Below are 17,461 nucleotides of genomic sequence, written 5' to 3' on the forward strand. Positions count from 1 at the left end.
GTTGAATAAATGCATGAAATAACGAACGAGAAAAGTCCCAGAAGGGGCGCGTGTGCTTTTAGTCGGCCTAAACTTCCGAAGCAACTCCTTCCACATCCCTGAGTCTGGACCTCCACTCTCCGCAGCTCCTAACCCACCTGCCCGTCCCCAACTCCAAGTCCACCCTCATCCGCATCCCCTCCCCTGCCCTGCCCTGCCCTGCCCTGCCCAGCCCATCCACATCCCCTCCCCACGCCCTCTCTCCTAGCTCCTCTTTCCCGGCGCTGCTGCTTTAAGAGCCCGCAGAAGCCGAGCCGGGCGCTGATTGGCGGTTTATTCTAACGATAGCGGATGAGCTCATCTGCAACCAATGAACAGGCTGCACCGGCCAGACCCCTGCACCTGGGAGGAGGGCGGAAAGCAGCCGCCCGCGGTGCGATGTCCCCCGCGGGGGCGAAGGGTAGGTGGCCGCGGGGCTGAGTCCGTCCGCTCGGACCGAGCTCCTGGCTCGGGCAGGTACGGGGTTAGCCTGGCTCCTCCTCCAAACCCTGTTCCCCAGGAGAGGATACCCTCACCTCTCATTCCCCCAATCCCCTTCCTTGGCGACCCTCACGGGGCGGTGCACTTTGCGTGCAGGGGACTCGCGGGCTGGATGCACGTCTTTCTGGGTCCAGACGTGGCTTTGCAGCTCTGCCTGGTAGGACCCGGTCCGGCGGGTGGACCCTGAAGCTAGGCCCTGAGTCAGAGCAGCCCACACTGCCGACCTGGGTGCCTCTAATCACCGGCCTCCGAGCTGCATGCCCTGGTGACTGGGCCGGATGGGAAGGGCGTGGCTTCCCTTCCTCCCCTCCTCCACCTCCTGGCCGGGGCTCAGCTGCCCGCTGGCTTGGCGATGTGGGTTTTCCTCCCTGCCCCACTCCCCATCCTGTTCTCTCTTCCCTCTCTCCACAGAAGTATAAATGACCAGGGGTTTGGGCCCTGCCCTTTCCCAATGAGGCCTGAGAGAGCAAAGGTGCAGAGGCTGCAGTGAAGGATAGAGGCAGCTTTCTGGCCTCCCTCTGAGCTCTTTCCTTTCCTTCCGCCTCTGCTCTAACTCTGGTGGCCACTTGTATCACTTGCTGCTCGGGGTGGAGCTGCTGTCCAGTCCTTGGAGGCCACGTGGCCTCCTGGACTTCTCAGAGCAGAGCCAGGGGGACAGAGCCATACCCTCCCTAGGGCTGGTTGGGCTCTGACTTCATTCATCTAATTACATCCAGAGTGGTACTGAATCTGCCAGTCAGTCATTTCGTTTGCCTGAAGTCTTTAAGGCCAAGCCCTGTGCCCAGCTCTCCGCCTGGCTCCGCCTCACTCCCTGGCCACACTGATCTTGAGGGCAAGGGAAATGAAATAAAGCAGGGGCAATCCCTCCTGTTCGGGGAGGTACCATGGAGACAAACCCTGAAGGATAAGTGAGATTCCCATGGGAGGAGGAGGGCAGGGTGAACAGGGCACAGTAAAAGAAATGGCCTTTGGGCCCTGGGCTTTTGCTTCAGCCTCAAAGTATGGTGACCTGCAAATGTTTAATGTGCACAGAGGCCTTTTGAAGGCAGCTCTGAATCAAGAACATCCTCAGCTCTCTCCGATGCTCAGCACATAGTAGGTGCTCCAGAAATACTTGTTGAACTGAATTTGAATGGAAAGAATTGTAAAAACAACTCAGAGCCCAAAGCATGTTTTTATTCTGTTATGACCACTACTTAGGAACGATCTGGCTTAGTGAGGGATATTACCCCCATTAGCTCTGATCCCTCCAGCCCTTGGAGGTGAGTATCAGTCTCCACAGTACTCAGTGGAAGAAACCAGGGTACAGATGGGATGTTGTCCCCAGCTGGGTTCTTCCTAATGCCTCTTCTCATTCCAGGTCCCTGACCCAGGGCAGCCATGAGCCTGGTGGCCTGTGAGTGCCCTCCTGGCCCTGGCCCGGAGCCCGAGCCCTGCTCTCGAGCACGGTCCCAGGCTCGAGTGTACCTGGAGCAGATTCGCAACCGGGTGGCTCCGGGGGCACCTGACATGACTAAGCACGACTACCTGGTGGATGCAGCCACTGAGATCCGGCTGGCCCTGGAGCGTGACGTCAGTGAGGACTACGAGGCTGCCTTCAACCACTACCAGAACGGCGTGGACGTTCTCCTCCGAGGCATGCACGGTGAGGCTGGGGCTGGGCAGGGGCCGAGGAAGGGATCATCCCGTCATCTGTCCATCTGTGCTGGGTGAACAGGGCTCTGCACTGGCCCTGCAGGGCTTCTGCAAAGGACAGTAGTATTGATAATAACAGCCTTCATTTATAAAGCAGTTTCTACACACTAAGTGTTGGTCTAAGGGCTTTACCTGTATCAATTCATTTCCGAGTCACAGTAATACAAACCACTGTGTATGCTCTGGCAGGTACTTCCAAATACACAAGAATGATTTTTATTCCTATTTTCCAGATGAGGAAATTGAGGCACAGGGCAGTTAAATAGCTTGCTTAAGACTCCACAGCTATCAAGTGATAAAGCTGGGATTTGAACAGTTTTGGCTCCAGAGGCTGTGAGCTTGGCCCACTAAGCCTTCCTGCCCCTGGAACTGGGCTGGGATCCTGCCCTTTGGGTGCTTGCATTCTAATGGTGGAAGATTGATGAGCTGATGATGGAAAATTGTAGTCCCAGGTGGCAAGGACAACGGGGAGGAAGTAAAGGGAGGGAAGAGGGAGACTGAGGCCAGGCAAGCCTGGCACCAGGCATTTTCTAGAAGTCAAAACCCTAATCTGAGCACTGAAGAATGGTAGGCATGCTGTCCAGCTGAAGAACCTGGAGGGGGAGAGAGGGGGGGCAGGCAGAGAACACAGGCAAAGGCCTGAAGGTAAGAGGGGAGGCCTATTCAGGGCAAAGGGAGGCGTTTCCAGGTTGCGGGAGAGGCTGGCCCTGAGGCCAGTTGGAGACACCCGAGGGCCTTGATGGCCAGCCTGGGGGTAAGAGTCAGGCCCCAATTCACACTTCCAGTCCCTGCACTGATGAGACCTCTCAACAGCTGGCTTCACGCCTGTCCCATGAACACCTTTACCCTCCAGGCCCAGTGCCTGTTCTGGCCTCTTTCATACTGGGCATCAAAGATAGCAGGTGTGCTCTCTGGGGGGGCTTCTCTTTCTTCCTGTAAAAAACAGACAGGGAAACTCCATTCCATCCCTTCCCAGGCGGTGACAGTGGCCAGGAGGTGGTGGGTGCCAACTGGAAATCGCTGTGGTCCGAGGGGCCCCCCTGGCTCCCAGTCTCTCTGCCACCAGCCTTCCTCCTCCTCCCCTGCTGGCCTCCCACCCAGAAGAGGGCCCAAGAACAGATACGGGGTCAGAATCCATGACCAGCCTCAGAAATAGGCCTTGCCCTCCTGCGGGGGCAGAGTGTGGGCAATGGGAGCCCAACCCCCTGCCTCCTCCCAGGGCTGGCGGGGTCCTCTTGACCCCTTCTCCCCACAGTCGACCCCAACAAGGAGAGGTGTGAGGCTGTCAAGCTGAAGATAACCAAGTACCTGCGGCGGGCGGAGGAGATCTTTAATTGCCACCTGCAGAGGACGCTGGGCAGCGGAGCCAGCCCTGATGAGGTGAGGAGCCCCCAGAGGCCTGAGGGAGAGCTGAGGCCCCCACCCCCCAGGCCAGGTAGCTGTCGCCTTGCCATCCCTGGCGGGGCGGACGGTGGAGAGCACAGGCCGGCTGGTGCGCGGCCCGGGGCTGCCCCCTGCCCTCCTCCTCCTGGCTCCTCCCGCTCTCCCACACTCTGCGTAGCTCATTCACACTTGGTGAATCATCTCCAGTCCAGTCTCGCACCCTCGCAGAGAAGACACACGCAGAGGCAGCTCCTCACCCTCCCACACAGCCCATACACACGCTCACCTGTGTAGGCACTCGCTCCCAGAGCGCTTTTCGGCTGGGCTGCAGTGAGTGCAGACAGGAATACCCACATGTGTATACACAGACATGGATACCCACGTGCATATAGACACATGTGAATACGTGCATATACAAATGTGCACAAATCCTCTCCCCACATCCTGACCCAGTGGGCCCCTCAGAGAGGGCTGAGAATGCACGCCCACTTCTCAGTGCCTCCGGTGTGCATATACACACTCCTTCTAGGTCTGATGCACCTTGTAAGATGCTTCCCCCAGGGCAGGTACCTGGGCCTGCCTTGGTCTTTGAGGCCTGTTGCCCGGGTTATTTCCCCATCCCTGGGCGCACCTGCCTCCTGTGGATGCTGCTTTTGAGAGGGGGTTTTGGAGGACTCCTTGGGCCTGGGAGGAGGGCCGGGTAGGGGCTGAGCTAAGAGGGTGGCCTGGCCACCCTGGACCGAGGCCAGCTGCTCCGCTCAATCTGTCTCTGTGAGGTGGGGGTCTGCCCGTACCCCGGTCCAGCCCTCTGTGGCCGCCGGTCTCCTGGCAAGCCAAGGCCCTGCCCGCCGCTAGGTGAGGAGTCTGTGACCCTGAGGCCGCTGTGGGGTTCTCTCCCCCCGCCGCAGGGTTTCAGCAGCCTGAGGCTCCGGCCCATCCGCACGCTGAGCTCTGCCCTGGAGCAGCTGAGGGGCTGCAAGGTGGTCGGGGTCATCGAGAAGGTGAGCAAGGGACACCCAAGGTGTGGGAGGACATGGCCTGTGTGATCGGAAGTGGCCGGTGCTGCAAAGGGGTCAGGGGGCCTAAGCGGAGAAGGGCAGCCGGGTCCAGGGGTGCCCCACCCCTCCGCCAGCCCAGCACACACCAGCCCCGGACAGGAAAAAATGAGGAAGCCACAGAGGCAGACAGTGCCTCTCCACAGACCCTCCAGCCCAGACACAGAACTGCTCTCTCGGCAGTTCAGGACAGAAGTTGCAGGGGCACCCGGCCAGCCTGTGCTGCTTTGCGCGTCCCCACTTCCCTCTTCCTCCAGGGGCTGCAGCCAAGAGTCTCCCCCGCCAAGCCCAACCCAGAGGTTCCTGGGGCAGGAATGTGCTCATCGCTAGAAACCTGCCTTGTCCAGGGCCTTGGCAGCTCTGCCCTCTTGTCTCCTGGCTTCTCCCACGGTGCCCCCATGTGGGATCGGCTCCCTTAATTCAGGGCAGACAGGAGTCGGCAGTTCAAACTGGACCTGGACACTCAGCAGAAGGACAGACAGGTTGGGTCAAATGAGATTTGAGCCGATATTCGATTGCTCTCTTCCCTGACCCAGAGATAGATGGAGTATTTGCTTAAGTGTTTTTTTTTTCTTTCAAACTGAACCGTTCATCAGAATCACCTGGGGGAGCTTCCTAACCACACAGATGCCTGGGCCCATCCCAAACCCACCGAGTGAGAATTTCTAGGGTTGAACCCAGGCATCTGTCATTTAAGACACTCATGGGGGATTTGGGCGGGTGTGGGAGCCAGCAGAGAAAAGACCGGGGTGTGCTCCTTCACACACCGCCGAGGATGAAGTGCTGTCTGGACGGGCACCACGTGGCCCCAGGCAAGCTCTTCGCCCTCTCTGGGCACCAGTTTCCTCATCTGGAAGTGGGGAAGGGATCCTCCCGGGGTTCCTCCCACCCACCCGCACCCTCCCACCCAGGGGGATGTGGGAACTGAAGTGAAATAATTTTTGGGAAAGGCCTGGCACACACTAAAGTGTTTGATACAAGTTTGATGGCTGAAGGCTGATGACAAGAGCGGCAAGCAGGCTTCCCATCCCTGGCCTCTCTCCAGTGGCTGCTCCCCCGTCCCTGGAGCAGGCGCTCAGTCTGTCAGCCAAGGCCCAGCCAGCTTCCATCCTCCCAGCCCTTCCCACCCACCGTGTTCATCCACGTGGCTCAGCCGCCCCCACGGGCAGGCCAAGGAGGCAACAGCCACCACTGTTTGCCCGTGTGGGATCCCACTGAACCGATGGTGTTATGGAGAGAGGGGTTCTGGGTCAAATAAGCTTTAGAAACAGTGAGTTAAAGTTACATTACTTCATTGCTTTAATTCTAGGAAGTTTCAGGCTTTAAGGATGCAAATGTACACAGTGAATCTCCAAGAGGGAGGTCTGTGACAGAATTCCCCGAATTTCAATTTATTTAACCCCAGACACACATGTGCAAAGCATTTTTGGAATCCTGTATTCCAAGGCCTGTGCATATGGGAAAAACAGATCCAGGCCAAGCCCAACCATTCTGTCTTACAAGTGCCCTCTTTTTCCCTTTATTACCCTTTCTTGGGCACTCAACTTAGCCGCTCCGCATCCCTCCTAAAATCCTGCGGCCTTTTCCTGTGTCATTCACAAGCCAGGAAAATCAGTCTCCCAAATTAGGAGAGATGTTAGGGTCACTGGGCCCAGGTCCCTGTGGCCACGCCTGGATGGATGTCACTGCCTTTCATTCCATAGCTGTGCCCAGACAGCCCAGGGCGAGTGGTTGGCAAAGCAGCGCCTGTCTGCAGCAGCCCCCAACCTCAGGGCAGCAAAGGGCCCCACTCAGGAAGCCTTGAGTGCCCCAGGGAGGTCCCACTGTGAGGGTTCATGGGGCTGAAGAGGGTTTCCTCGGGGCCAGAAGAGATACCTGTAGGGGTAGGGGCGGCAGAGAACAGTGAGGTGGGTGGGTCACGGACTAGGTGGGCAGCCGGCCAGGATGCCCAGGGTCTGCTGTCAGGGAGCCTTGGGGGGCTTAGGAGACAACGCTGGCTATATCCTAGCTTCGTCCGGGAGCTAGGCCCTGAGTCAGGGATGGGGAAGAAAGAGAAGGACAGCCAAGTCCCTTCTGTGTTTTTGGCTCAAATATTAGGGTGTTTTTAAAAGTATTACTATTTATCACCATTTAAAAATTGGCAGGTTTCATAGAGAAAGTCCAAGTTTCCTACTTTTCCCTGAGAAATGAGAGGATCTGGAAATGCAGGCTCACATTCCTGCCTGTCAACCCCAGGCAGAGGAAGGGCTGCCTGCTTTAATGAGGCGCTAGGCCTGCCCCCTTCCTGTCCTGCCCACTGGCACACATGAACAGCCCCTGTGGACCTTCATGCTTGAGAACCTATTTGAAACTTCTGGATTTGTTTGCTCCAGGAGGGAGTCCTCCTGGCCTTGACACCGTGGGCATTTTAAAAGAAAGGATTAATGTGCTTTACCAAAGTTTTAATTGTCCTCACATCCCGAGAGCTCACTGGGTTTTATTTTTTTAAAAAGAGACTTCCTTTTTTAAAAAGATGGGAGCTGGCACTCAGAACTGCCTTACACCTTCTGGACAGCACTCTCTCCTGGCATCTGTAAGGCCCATTGTAGTTGGCACAGCTGCTGCATTAAACCCACTCGGTCTCCCTGCGGGGGAAGAAGGGTTATACTATACAGTCAGATATAGTAGTCACCAGCCACACAAAATGGAATGGAATTGTTGCTTCAGTCGTCTCCGACTGTTTGCAACTCCATGGACTGAAGCCCGCCAGCCTCCTCTGTCCATGGGGATTCTCCAGGCAAGAATACTGGAGTGGGTTGCCATGCCCTTCTCCAGGGGATCTTCCCAAGCCAGGGACTGAATCCAAGTCTCTTACGTCTCCTGCATTGGCAGGCTGGTTCTTTACCACTAGTGCCACCTGGGAAACCCATAAGACTATTAAAAAAAATTTTTTTTTTGGTCACACCGCGTGACATGCAGAACTTCCCCGAGTGGGGATTGAATTCACACCGTCCACAGTGCAAGCGCAGAGTTGTAACCACTGGACCACCGGGGAATTCCAGTTTTAATAAAAATTGAATATTCTGTCAGTGGCACCCACTATATTTCAAAGGCTTGATAGCTGCATGTGGTTCATGGCTTCTATATTGGACAGGTAGACAATATTTCTGTCACAGCAGAACCTCCTCCTGGACAGCGCTGCATTTTAATCATTCTTTTACAGAGAATGTAACTGAGACTCACAGAGATCAAGTAACAGACTAGTGCTCTGTCTCCCATAGCACAGAACAAAAGAGGAAGGGTTTTTTTTTTTTGGTTTAATGGAGGCGGGGAATGCCCCATTTGCTACCCTTTTGAAATATGATGTAAAAGAAGAGAGTTTGAAACAGTAAATGGGAATTTCCTGGTTGTCCAGTGGTTAGGACTCTGCAGTTCCACCACAGGGGGGGCACAGATTTGATGCCTGTTTGGAGAACTAAGATCCTGTAAGCCATTCAGTGTGGCCAGAAACAACAGTGCCAACAACAAATATTCCCCACTATCCTACCTCATTCCAAGATACTCAGCGTTAATGGTTTGGCCTAATGATTTCTCGATTCTTGTGTGTGTGTATTTTTTCTTTTCTTTTTTAACACACTGTTTCAGTGTACTGATCAAGTTTTGTTTCTGGCCTCTCTGACCTTCCCTGCTGGGGTTTTTTTTTTTTTAATTGGAATCTGTAAACGAGAAGCCTTGCCCAGGACAAGGTGGTGGGGAATCCCACTTGGCAAGAGGCAGTGGGAATTATCCCGGGTGTCAGCACTTGTGGGAAACTGTGTTATCCTAAATGACCCCAAAATTCTCTCTTTCAAACTCATTGGGCGGAGGATCCGGGACCAGGCTGGACTCCATCTCTGGCTGTTGGAGGAGAGACCTCTAGTGGTCATAAGGGGTACCTCACTCCTGATGCCCCAGCCCTCAGAATCCACCACCTTCATCTCACTGATGACGGGGAAACTGAGGCCCAGAGGTGAAGGCACGTGCCAGGTCACCTAGCTGTGCCCCTGTTTTCAGTTATGTCTTCAAGGCTTCTGGGTCAGCCCATCTGAATTCGCATCCCGGCTCTGTGGGACAGCAGGCAACGTTACTTCTCTGAACCTCAATTTCTTCATCAATAAAATGAGTCACTAGTAATACTTGGGGCTGCCCAGGTGACACAGTGGTAAAGAATTCGCCTGCCAATGCAGGAGACGCAAAAGATGTGAGTTTGGTCCCTGGGTCGGGAAGATCTCCCAGAAGAGGAAATGGCAACCCACTCCAGTCTTCTTGCCTGGAGAATCACATGGACAGAGGAGCCTGGCAGGTCTCAGAGAGTCAGACACAACTGAGCACAGCACAGCAGCACAGAAATACTCACCTGGTAGGCTGTAAGAATAAAATTAAGTAAACTAGATAAGGCCCTTAGTACAGAGTAATACTATGCTGCTGCTGCTGCAGGTAAGTCACTTCAGTCGTGTCCGACTCTGTGTGACCCCATAGACGGAAGCCCACCAGGCTCCCCTGTCCCCGGGATTCTCCAGGCAAGAACACTGGAGTGGGTTGCCATTTCCTTCTCCAATGTGTGAAAGTGAAAAGTGAAAGTGAAGTCGCTCAGTCGTGTCCAACCCTTAGTGACCCCACGGACTGCAGCCTACCAGGCTCCTCCATCCATGGGATTTTCTAGGCAAGAATACTGGAGTGGCTTGCCATTGCCTTCTCCGAATACTATACAGTATATAGTATACTATACTATACTATAGTAATACCATACCAAGCAGCACTATACAGTAACACTATACACAAGTTTCCCTGTTATACAGCAGGCTTGAGCTGCCGCCGTACTTGAGTTGTCTGACTTAACAGCATCCTTTTAATGGCCTTTTGAAGCAGGTACTCTTATGACCCAGGGTGCAGATCTTGCCCTCACGTGCCCCCCTGTCTGGGCTGAATCTTCCGCCTTTCTGCCCCGACAGGTCCTCTCCTATGGCTGGGGGTCATCCCTTCCCATAATGGAGATGAGTCTAGGGCCCAGCTCCAAACAAGGCTCTGACCCAGCAATTGGCAGACCACTGCCTCCAAACAAAACCAACAGGAGAAGGAATAGGTTGCTCGCCAAAGACAGAGTCCAGAGAAAAAGACCATTAAAAAAAAAGAAAAAGACCATCGCAGCATTGGGAGTAGGGGGCAGGGGGTGCGACCTGAAGGAGCAAGCCAAGCCCATGAGGTTTCAGGCACCACTGGGGCCACATTCGCAGAGCCTTGGCTTCTTCACCTGTAAAATAAGAGTTGAGAGAAGGTGACTGGCCCTGAGGTCCCTTGCAGCCATGACACCCTCAGATCCTGTGGAATGGACCCCTCACCTTGTGTGTGGGAAGCTCTGACTACCTCCCTGTGTGGTGCAGGGCTCTGGGAATACAGAACTGGACAGCATGGTCCCTGCGCTCTTGGAGCTCACAGCCCAGTGGAGTGACAGGAAATCACACAGTGTGATGGGGGTGAGCCCAGGGAGCACTGCAGACAGATGAGGAGTCCTGGCCCGATCTGATGTTGGGAAGGCTTCCTGGAGGAGGTGGTACCTGAGCTAAGACCTGCAGGTCTAACGAGGGTGGATGAATCGGACAGGTTCAATGTCATGTTGTTGGAGGAGGGGATATACTCTACCACCAAAGCCTGACGTCCCTGCCTAGCCTGGGTGGAGGAGCATGGGGCCTGGGGGGGCGGGGGGTGGGGGCCTGGAGCCCCGGGAACTAGCTTGTGCCTTGACTAGTGCCTCCTGGACCTCTGCAGGTGCAGCTGGTCCAGGACCTAGAGACCGGAGGGACCTTCGTGGTGAAGGCAGGTGCCACCCCACCCCTGCCATTCCTCCTTCCCCTTGGGACCTTCTCGGAGCTCTTGGAAACCCCTCCCTCTGGGGAACCTCTACCCAGAACCCGTATGGGAAGCCCATGTTCCCTCCAGATCTCACAGCTGCTAGTTCTTCACCCCGGGCATGTGCCCGACTTCCCAGAAACACTCACACATATACTGCCTTACCTTTGGCCCAGACAGGGAGGGGAGGGCCTGCCTTCCATGGTGGAAAGAGGGTTGAGGGTCAGGACTGGAACTGGGGGGAGGCAGCTGCTCCTCGGGGGGGGGGGGCTCCCACACTTCATCTGGTTGCCCCTGAAGAGCAGAGTGGCCTCTGGCCAGTCCCCAGCTGATCTGCCCGGCCTGCCCCCTCCTCAGGGTCTGTCCAGGTGCCACATGGCGAGCCGGGAGCGGCTGACCATCATCCCACACGGTGTCCCCTACATGACCCAGCTGCTGCGGTACTTTGTGACCGAGGACTCCATCTTCCTGCATCTGGAGCACGTGCAAGGTGAGCGGGCCCCGGAGGCCCCGTCAGCTCCGCAGGCCTTCGGGAGGTTGTCCTGTCTCATCCCCTTAAAATGCTGAGCTCGGTGCCCAGCCACAGGCCCAGCCTTCCTGGAGGGTGAAGGCAGGACCAGCCTGCTGTGGGCTTCTGTGTGATGCCAGGGGGCAGGGGACATCCTGGGAGGACGTCCACATCTTGGGTGAATGAGGGCACATATGCAGGTGCCCCTTTGTCACCATCTCCCCCAGTCTTGGCTCTTCTCACTTTTCTAGTCCGTGCCCATCCCTCCGAGTGGCCACATGCGATGATGGTACCAAAGCTGTAAGGACAAGACAGGAACTGGGCGACAGCAGATATTGATTGATCAGCTAGGATTTTGCTTTGCTTTGTTTTCAGTGAGGTACACCTCTCTGGTTCATGACATGTAGTCATCACAGGTCCATGCCTAGCCTTCTTTTATTTTACTTAATTAAACTCATGACACTGTTCTCCCTTTGTGCTATGCTCAGTCGCTCAGTCATGTCCGACTCTTTGCGACCCGTGGACTGCAGCCCTCAGGCTCCTCTGTCCATGGGATTCTCCAGGCAAGAATACTGGAGTGGGTGGCCAAGCCCTCCTCCTGGATTCTCCCTTTAAAAAATATATAATATATGGAACACTGGAGAACCTGCCACCTAGACCAAGGACATTAGAGAATAATTTACATCTCCTTAGGGGTTAAGCGTCTATTTTTGTGCCAGGTTGTGAGGCTGGCGCCTCGTCACGGGTGGGCGGAGACAAGGAGAGAGGGCATCCTGGGCTCCGGGAGGGGAGGGAACCGAGTGAGGACCTGAAGGCAGAGGGTCTGTGCCCAAGTCAGAGGGGGGGCAGGCGTGGGACAGAGACGCCTCCACACTCACTTCTCCCATCCCCACGCTTGCGGCTCCCTCTGCTCGGCCCAGGAGGCACGCTCTGGTCCCACCTGCTCTCCCAGTCGCGCCCCCAGCAGTCTGGGACGGGGTCTGGCTCCAGCCTGGAGAGGACGAAGGCTCCACTAAACTCCCACCTCAGCCTCAGGACCAGCTCGGTGCCCCCGGGACACACCCACCTGCGGGACAGAATCCCCCTGGAGCCTCCGTGGACTTCTCAGAGCCTCATCCCCGCCAGGGTGGCGGCGCCCGTGAAACCCCAGAGAGTGGCTGAAGCCTCAGTCAGGACGAGCACTGCCCGCTTGTGGGACCTTCCAAAGGCCCCAGGTGGCCGCCTGCACTCCCATGCCAGGCGAGGACCTGGCCGGAGCTCGGAGCCCACGCCCCCTTGGGGGCTCCCTTGGGTTCGGGCTGGGGCCGGCCGGGTGCTGGGGGGCTGCGGCCGAGGTGGAGATACAAGCCGCCCCTCAGCTTCTGGAGGGGCCGGACCGGTGTCTGGTGGGGGCGCCTGGAGGCTGAAGGAGGAGCAGGTGAGGCAGTGGGCGGCCGAGACGCTGCTGGCCCTGGAGGCGCTGCACCAGCAAGGGGTGCTGTGCCGGGACCTCAATCCCCGGAATCTGCTCCTGGACCAGGCCGGTAGGAGCCCCAGGCCGGGGGTGGGGGGCTGGGGGCAGAGGAGTGGGCCCTAACCCCACCCCATCCCTCAGGCGGGAGGCCCCCAAAGCCTCGTGATGTCCCCAGAGCCAAGAGGAGGCGGAACGTCATCTGACTGTTCCCCCGGGGCACCCCTGCCCCCTGCCTTTTCAGGAAGGCCTTCGCCAAGCCCGGTTGGCCGGCCATGGTTAAGCTTGGAAAGCAGACCCTTTCCCCACCCTGAGCTCTTGGGCAGCCACTGCTGTGATGACCAGGTTGTTTGGGGGGGCTGAGCCCCTAGGGAACCTCTGCCCAGCACGGCCCACTGGCTCCTGGGATCCCCTGCCCCACGCCAAAGGCTCCAAGATGACTAACTGCAGTTCTCGTCCCCTCTGGCTCCACCCTGCTCACACACGGGATGACAAGGCCACGTCCGGCTCACGTATTTTGGCCAGTGGTCAGAGGTGGAGCCCCAGTGCTGCAAGGAGGCTTCGCACAACCTCTACAGTGCCCCAGGCAAGAAGGCAGGGGCAGGGCAGTCCCCGAGTGTCTGTGTGTGGGGTGGGCCGGGGGACTGAGGATGAGAGGCAGCAGGCTCATCCTGGGGGTGTGGGAGATGGGGAAGGGCTGGAGGGCAGACCTGCCCTCTCAGCGAGACTGAGGACTGTTCTGGCTCCTGCAGAGGTCGGTGGGATTTCGGAGCTGACCGAAGCCTGCGACTGGTGGAGCTTTGGGTCTCTCCTGTATGAACTGCTGACCGGGACGGTGAGCTCTGTGTGGGCAGGGTGTGGAGCCTGGCGGGTGGCACTGAGCATAGGATGGGCTGGGGTTAGTCCAACTGGTCAGTGTTTGGGGGCTGAGCCTACCTGATTGCTCAAGACCTGGCCATTGGGCCCAATGTCTTGTCAGCACAGGCCCCCTCTTCCCAAGCCCGGAGGCCGTGAGAGAAGGAGGAAGCTATTCCCACCCAGGCCTCGGCCACACTTTGCACCCCCACCCCCGTCAGGCAAGTAGTGATAGCTAGGGAGACTGTCAACTTAGATGAGGGAGAGTCGAGCTGCAGTGCTCAGGGAAGGTTCCTGGAAGAGGGCGCCTGGGCCTGGCTCTGGAGGGAGGCTGAGTGTGACACAGCCCTTTTCCTCAGATCATCCCCCCTCAGGCCTCCTCTCCCCACTGCTCACACCACATCCCCCCTCCACACCCTTCAGAGCTGTGACCCCCAGACTTTGGCTGGAAGACCAGAGAGAGGGTTGCCATCATCCCAGGCCGGCAGCTGCCCTGTCCAGCCTGGGTCGACCCAGAGCTTGAAGTTCCACTCGCAAGCTCAGGGTGGTGGGCTCCACTCTCTGTCCTCCCCCATGAGCTCAGTGCTACACCTGGGGCTGGTTAAGTCAGGCAGCAGGGAGAGGCCAAGCTCCATTTGAGCAGGAAGTGCCCTGAGTGGATGCGGTGTAACCGGAAGTTCAGAGCTGACCGGTCACTCCTGGCTCCCTCCTGCTTTGGTCCCGAGGCCAGGGCCTCTGAGAGCCCTGGCTGCAAACAGCCGCCCAGAGTGGTTCTCTCCTATTAGCCAGGGCCTTCCCACCTGTCCAACTCAGGGCTCCTGACCTTCCTCCAGGTGGCTTCTTACCTGTCTTCCTGACCTCCAGACACACCCCTCTGCTCCACCGCAGCTGCACCCTTCTGAAACACAGATAGGTCCTGCCTTCTTCTCTCACCACAGCCCTGCCTTGACCCTGGCAGGAGCATGCCATGGCAAAGGAGCCGCCCGTGGAGATTTGCTTTCTGTAAGGAGACAGGTTTCAGTGCTGTTCCTGATAGAGTGCCTGCTCCGATGACAACTCAAGACTGGTGCTTCTAGCAAGCTTGGAACCACAGGGGCCTGGGTTCAAACCCTGAACTCAGCACAAATCTGTCAACCTGCTTCTTGCCCTTAAAATGGGGGTGCTAATTGCTTACTTTGAAGGTTGTTGCGGAAACTAGGGATCACGGGTGTCAGGCACCTTCCTCAGCCCGGCAAGCAGCAGATCCAAAGCAGAAGGCGACGGAGTCATGGCCATGCCCGTGAGCTGTGACACAGGGGGAAGAAATAAAATCTCGGCCACCACTGGAGTGTACAGACTCCTGGGGGCCGCCTCCCCATGTCTTCCCAGGCGCTGTCTCAGAGCCACCCCTCAGGAATCCAGCCCCACACCCAGCTGCAGCTGCCCGAGTGGCTCAGTGGCCCGGCGGCCTCCCTGCTGACTGAGGTGAGGTGCAGGCGGCCTCCCGGTGGCGCCTTCTTGGCCTGAGGGTGGACAGAAGGGAGGACAGAGCCCTGTGTGTGAACAAGCCACCCCATGTACTAGGTGTCCAGCATGGGTGCAGGAGGGTCATAGGGCCAACAAATTTCTATATCTCGGTAGCCGAACACCAGTGTCCGCCCCCTGCCCTCCCCTGACCTGGGTAACACGGGATTCCGGGGGCCTGGCTGGCCTGTCCAGGGCTGACTGGGCTTTTCTCCGCAGCTGCTGCAGTTTGATCCGGCCCGGCGTTTGGGCGCTGGAGGAGGCGGCGTCCACAAACTCAAGGCCCACCCCTTTTTCAGTTCCATCCAGTGGAGCAAACTGGTGGGGTAGAAAGAAGGGTGTGGCGTCAGCGATGGGAGCGGCTGGACTGGTCTGGATCTCCTCCTGTCTCTTTGGCCGCCACCTCCCATCAGTGGCCCACAGGCAAAGAATGCATGGCAGCTTGCCTTTCCTGGTCAGGACCCCACGCTTGGGCCATCGCCAAAGTCTCATTGCCACTGACCAGGAAGGGCCTTGTGGACTCCCCCAGCCACCTCTTGGAGAAATGCTTTCTAGGCGGCGCTGAGGGGCAGAGATCTCAGCCTGGTAGGCAGCTTGAATGTCTCCACCTGTCCATCCTCCGCCCATCAGTCAACAGTCACCGCTGTGTCTACACCCTATACCTTGAACTCGGACCTGCCGTGTTAAAAGGTGCCTTCCTTGGCATTAGCTCTGAGCTACTGACCACCTGCTGAGCCGAGAAATCTTGACTCATGATCTGCCATGTGCCCCACTCAGGATGTCTCTGGAGACTCATCTCAGATTACTAGTCTCCTGGCTTCCTGGCTGCAAACCAGGGCTGTCCTAGCTGGTCATCTTAGCCACGCACCCAGGGTGCCCCTTCCACCAAAGGCTACTTCCCGAGGGGATGGGGGAGGGGGGGAAGCAGGGAAGAAGTCTGTAGCGGACTTGGGGTGGAGCTGGGAGGGACAGGACAACCCACCCCCTCCTGACCATGCTGCTTATCTTGTAATTACAGACCTTTAAGAGCAAAAGGAAAGGAGGGGAGGAAAATAAGGATAAGGAGGAAGGGGGAGAAAGAGGGGAAGGCGCAGCTCTGCCACTTACAGAAGTTTTGAAAACAGAATAAAGGGCTCCCTTCCCCAGCTAGCCCACCCATGTGGAGAGAAAGCAAACCCTGGCCCGTGGGTCTGAGCTGGGGGACCACAATTCCGTCTCCAGCCTGAAGTCGCTTGAAGGAAAGTTGTCTCCACTAGGATTCCCTTCTTGGACATTTGTCCTGTTTACCATTTTGCATTTCAGTGTTGAGGGTCCACTCAATCCACTGCCCACTGTGACTTCATTTCCTTTTGAAATGAAACCACACAACACCCAGAATGATTGCCCAAGCTTTTAGCCAGAAGCAAGAAGTTTCTGGTCTCTGAAGAGCTCGGATAAGTAGTTACCCCCAAAGATAGTTCCCTCCCCAGATTTGGGGGACCTTTTCCTCCTCTCAGGACTCACCCTGTCACTGGGGTGTGGCATCCAAGACAGAAACTTCCACAGACCTCTGCCCTCAACTCCTTCTCGCCTGAGCCTCCATCACCACCAGGTGGCATCTCTGGCACCACCCTCCAGTCCTGGCCGTGAAGGGCTGGGGACCTGTGTTGTGGGGAGGTCCTTGGGATAAGTCTGAGGCAAAGAACACAGGGAGGTGCTGGCTCTCCCTGGCGCTTGCCCACCTCCTCTGCCCCCACCCTAATAAAGCGTGCCCTTACCTCTGGTGTCCTTGCCTCATTAACGCAGAGAGGGGCCCTGCTAGAATGGGTATAAAGGAGGGTGCCCCCAGAGGAGCTCCATGATAACCAAGAGTGTGTTTGGAACCTGCTAGGGTGGAAGCAGGGCTGGTAGTGAACAGCATGCCAGCCTGTACCCCACAGAGCAGCTGTGAACCCACAGAAAAGTCCCAGCATGTAGGGGACACTGGGCTCTGTGGGACATAGAACAGGACAGTCTTCGAAGAGGGTCATGGTGCTTGTGGGTGGAGGTCCAATCCTCACAGTGACCCCTTGAACACATGGTGGCTCCTGAGAAGACTGGAATTCAAGGAGGTAAATGAGAGGACCTGGCCAGAGCCTGGTCGAGTCCGTTCACAAGTCTGTTCCTTCCACTACACTGTCAGGCCAGACCACCTCCAAGCACCGTAGGAAGCGCTAGTTGCCTCTAGAACTTCTGGGCCTCATTCATGCAATAAGCACTGCACATCTGGCACTCTGCTAGCCCTTGGGTTTAGGACTGTGGTCCCAGCAGGGCTTATAGTCTGTCTCCATTTGATAACGGGGCTAAATATACCTCCTTTGTAGGTTTACTAAAGATATGAAAGCTTGTAGCTCCATGCTCCAGAACTGATCATTCTAAAATTCTTTCACTGAACCCAAGTTTCTTCTCCCTACCTCTAGTTCTGCCCTCTAGGAGTCCCTGTTCCTGTGACAGACCTTCATATAAAGATGGTACCACTGTGAGCAAGGTCAGCAGGGGGGAGCTGCGTGGCGAACAGCCAGTCTGTTTCAGCCTGGACACTACCAAGCACTGTCACACGTACTCCGCACAGATCAGCTCTCAGCCCCACCTGCTAACCCTCAAAGACCA

The 17,461-nt window shown here is 56.8% G+C and overlaps 1 protein-coding gene across 4 annotated transcripts; it reads left to right on the forward strand.

The window, feature by feature from the left end:
- Nucleotides 1–305: 305 nt before the first annotated feature.
- On the forward strand, nt 306–16,589 carry RPS6KL1 (ribosomal protein S6 kinase like 1). Of its 4 annotated transcripts, none has more exons than XM_055435806.2 (11): nt 306–439; nt 1,880–2,164; nt 3,470–3,594; nt 4,506–4,598; nt 10,437–10,484; nt 10,875–11,007; nt 11,946–12,548; nt 12,972–13,061; nt 13,228–13,310; nt 14,699–14,794; nt 15,053–16,589. In XM_055435806.2, exons 2-11 carry the CDS (start codon nt 1,900–1,902, stop codon nt 15,161–15,163), a joined length of 1,647 nt encoding a protein of 548 aa, XP_055291781.2. In that variant the 5' UTR covers nt 306–439; nt 1,880–1,899; the 3' UTR covers nt 15,164–16,589. The 4 variants fall into 4 exon arrangements, 3 of the variants coding, with proteins under 3 accessions (XP_055291781.2, XP_055291780.2, XP_088695565.1); XR_016038163.1 differs by lacking the exon at nt 15,053–16,589 and adding an exon at nt 12,720–12,820 and having other exon boundaries at nt 348–495; XM_055435805.2 differs by having other exon boundaries at nt 348–495.
- Nucleotides 16,590–17,461: the final 872 nt, after the last annotated feature.

Source organism: Moschus berezovskii, chromosome 9 (assembly GCF_049115385.1).
Source record: "Moschus berezovskii isolate FMDL1 chromosome 9, NW_MosBer_1.0, whole genome shotgun sequence".
NCBI lineage: Eukaryota > Metazoa > Chordata > Mammalia > Artiodactyla > Moschidae > Moschus > Moschus berezovskii.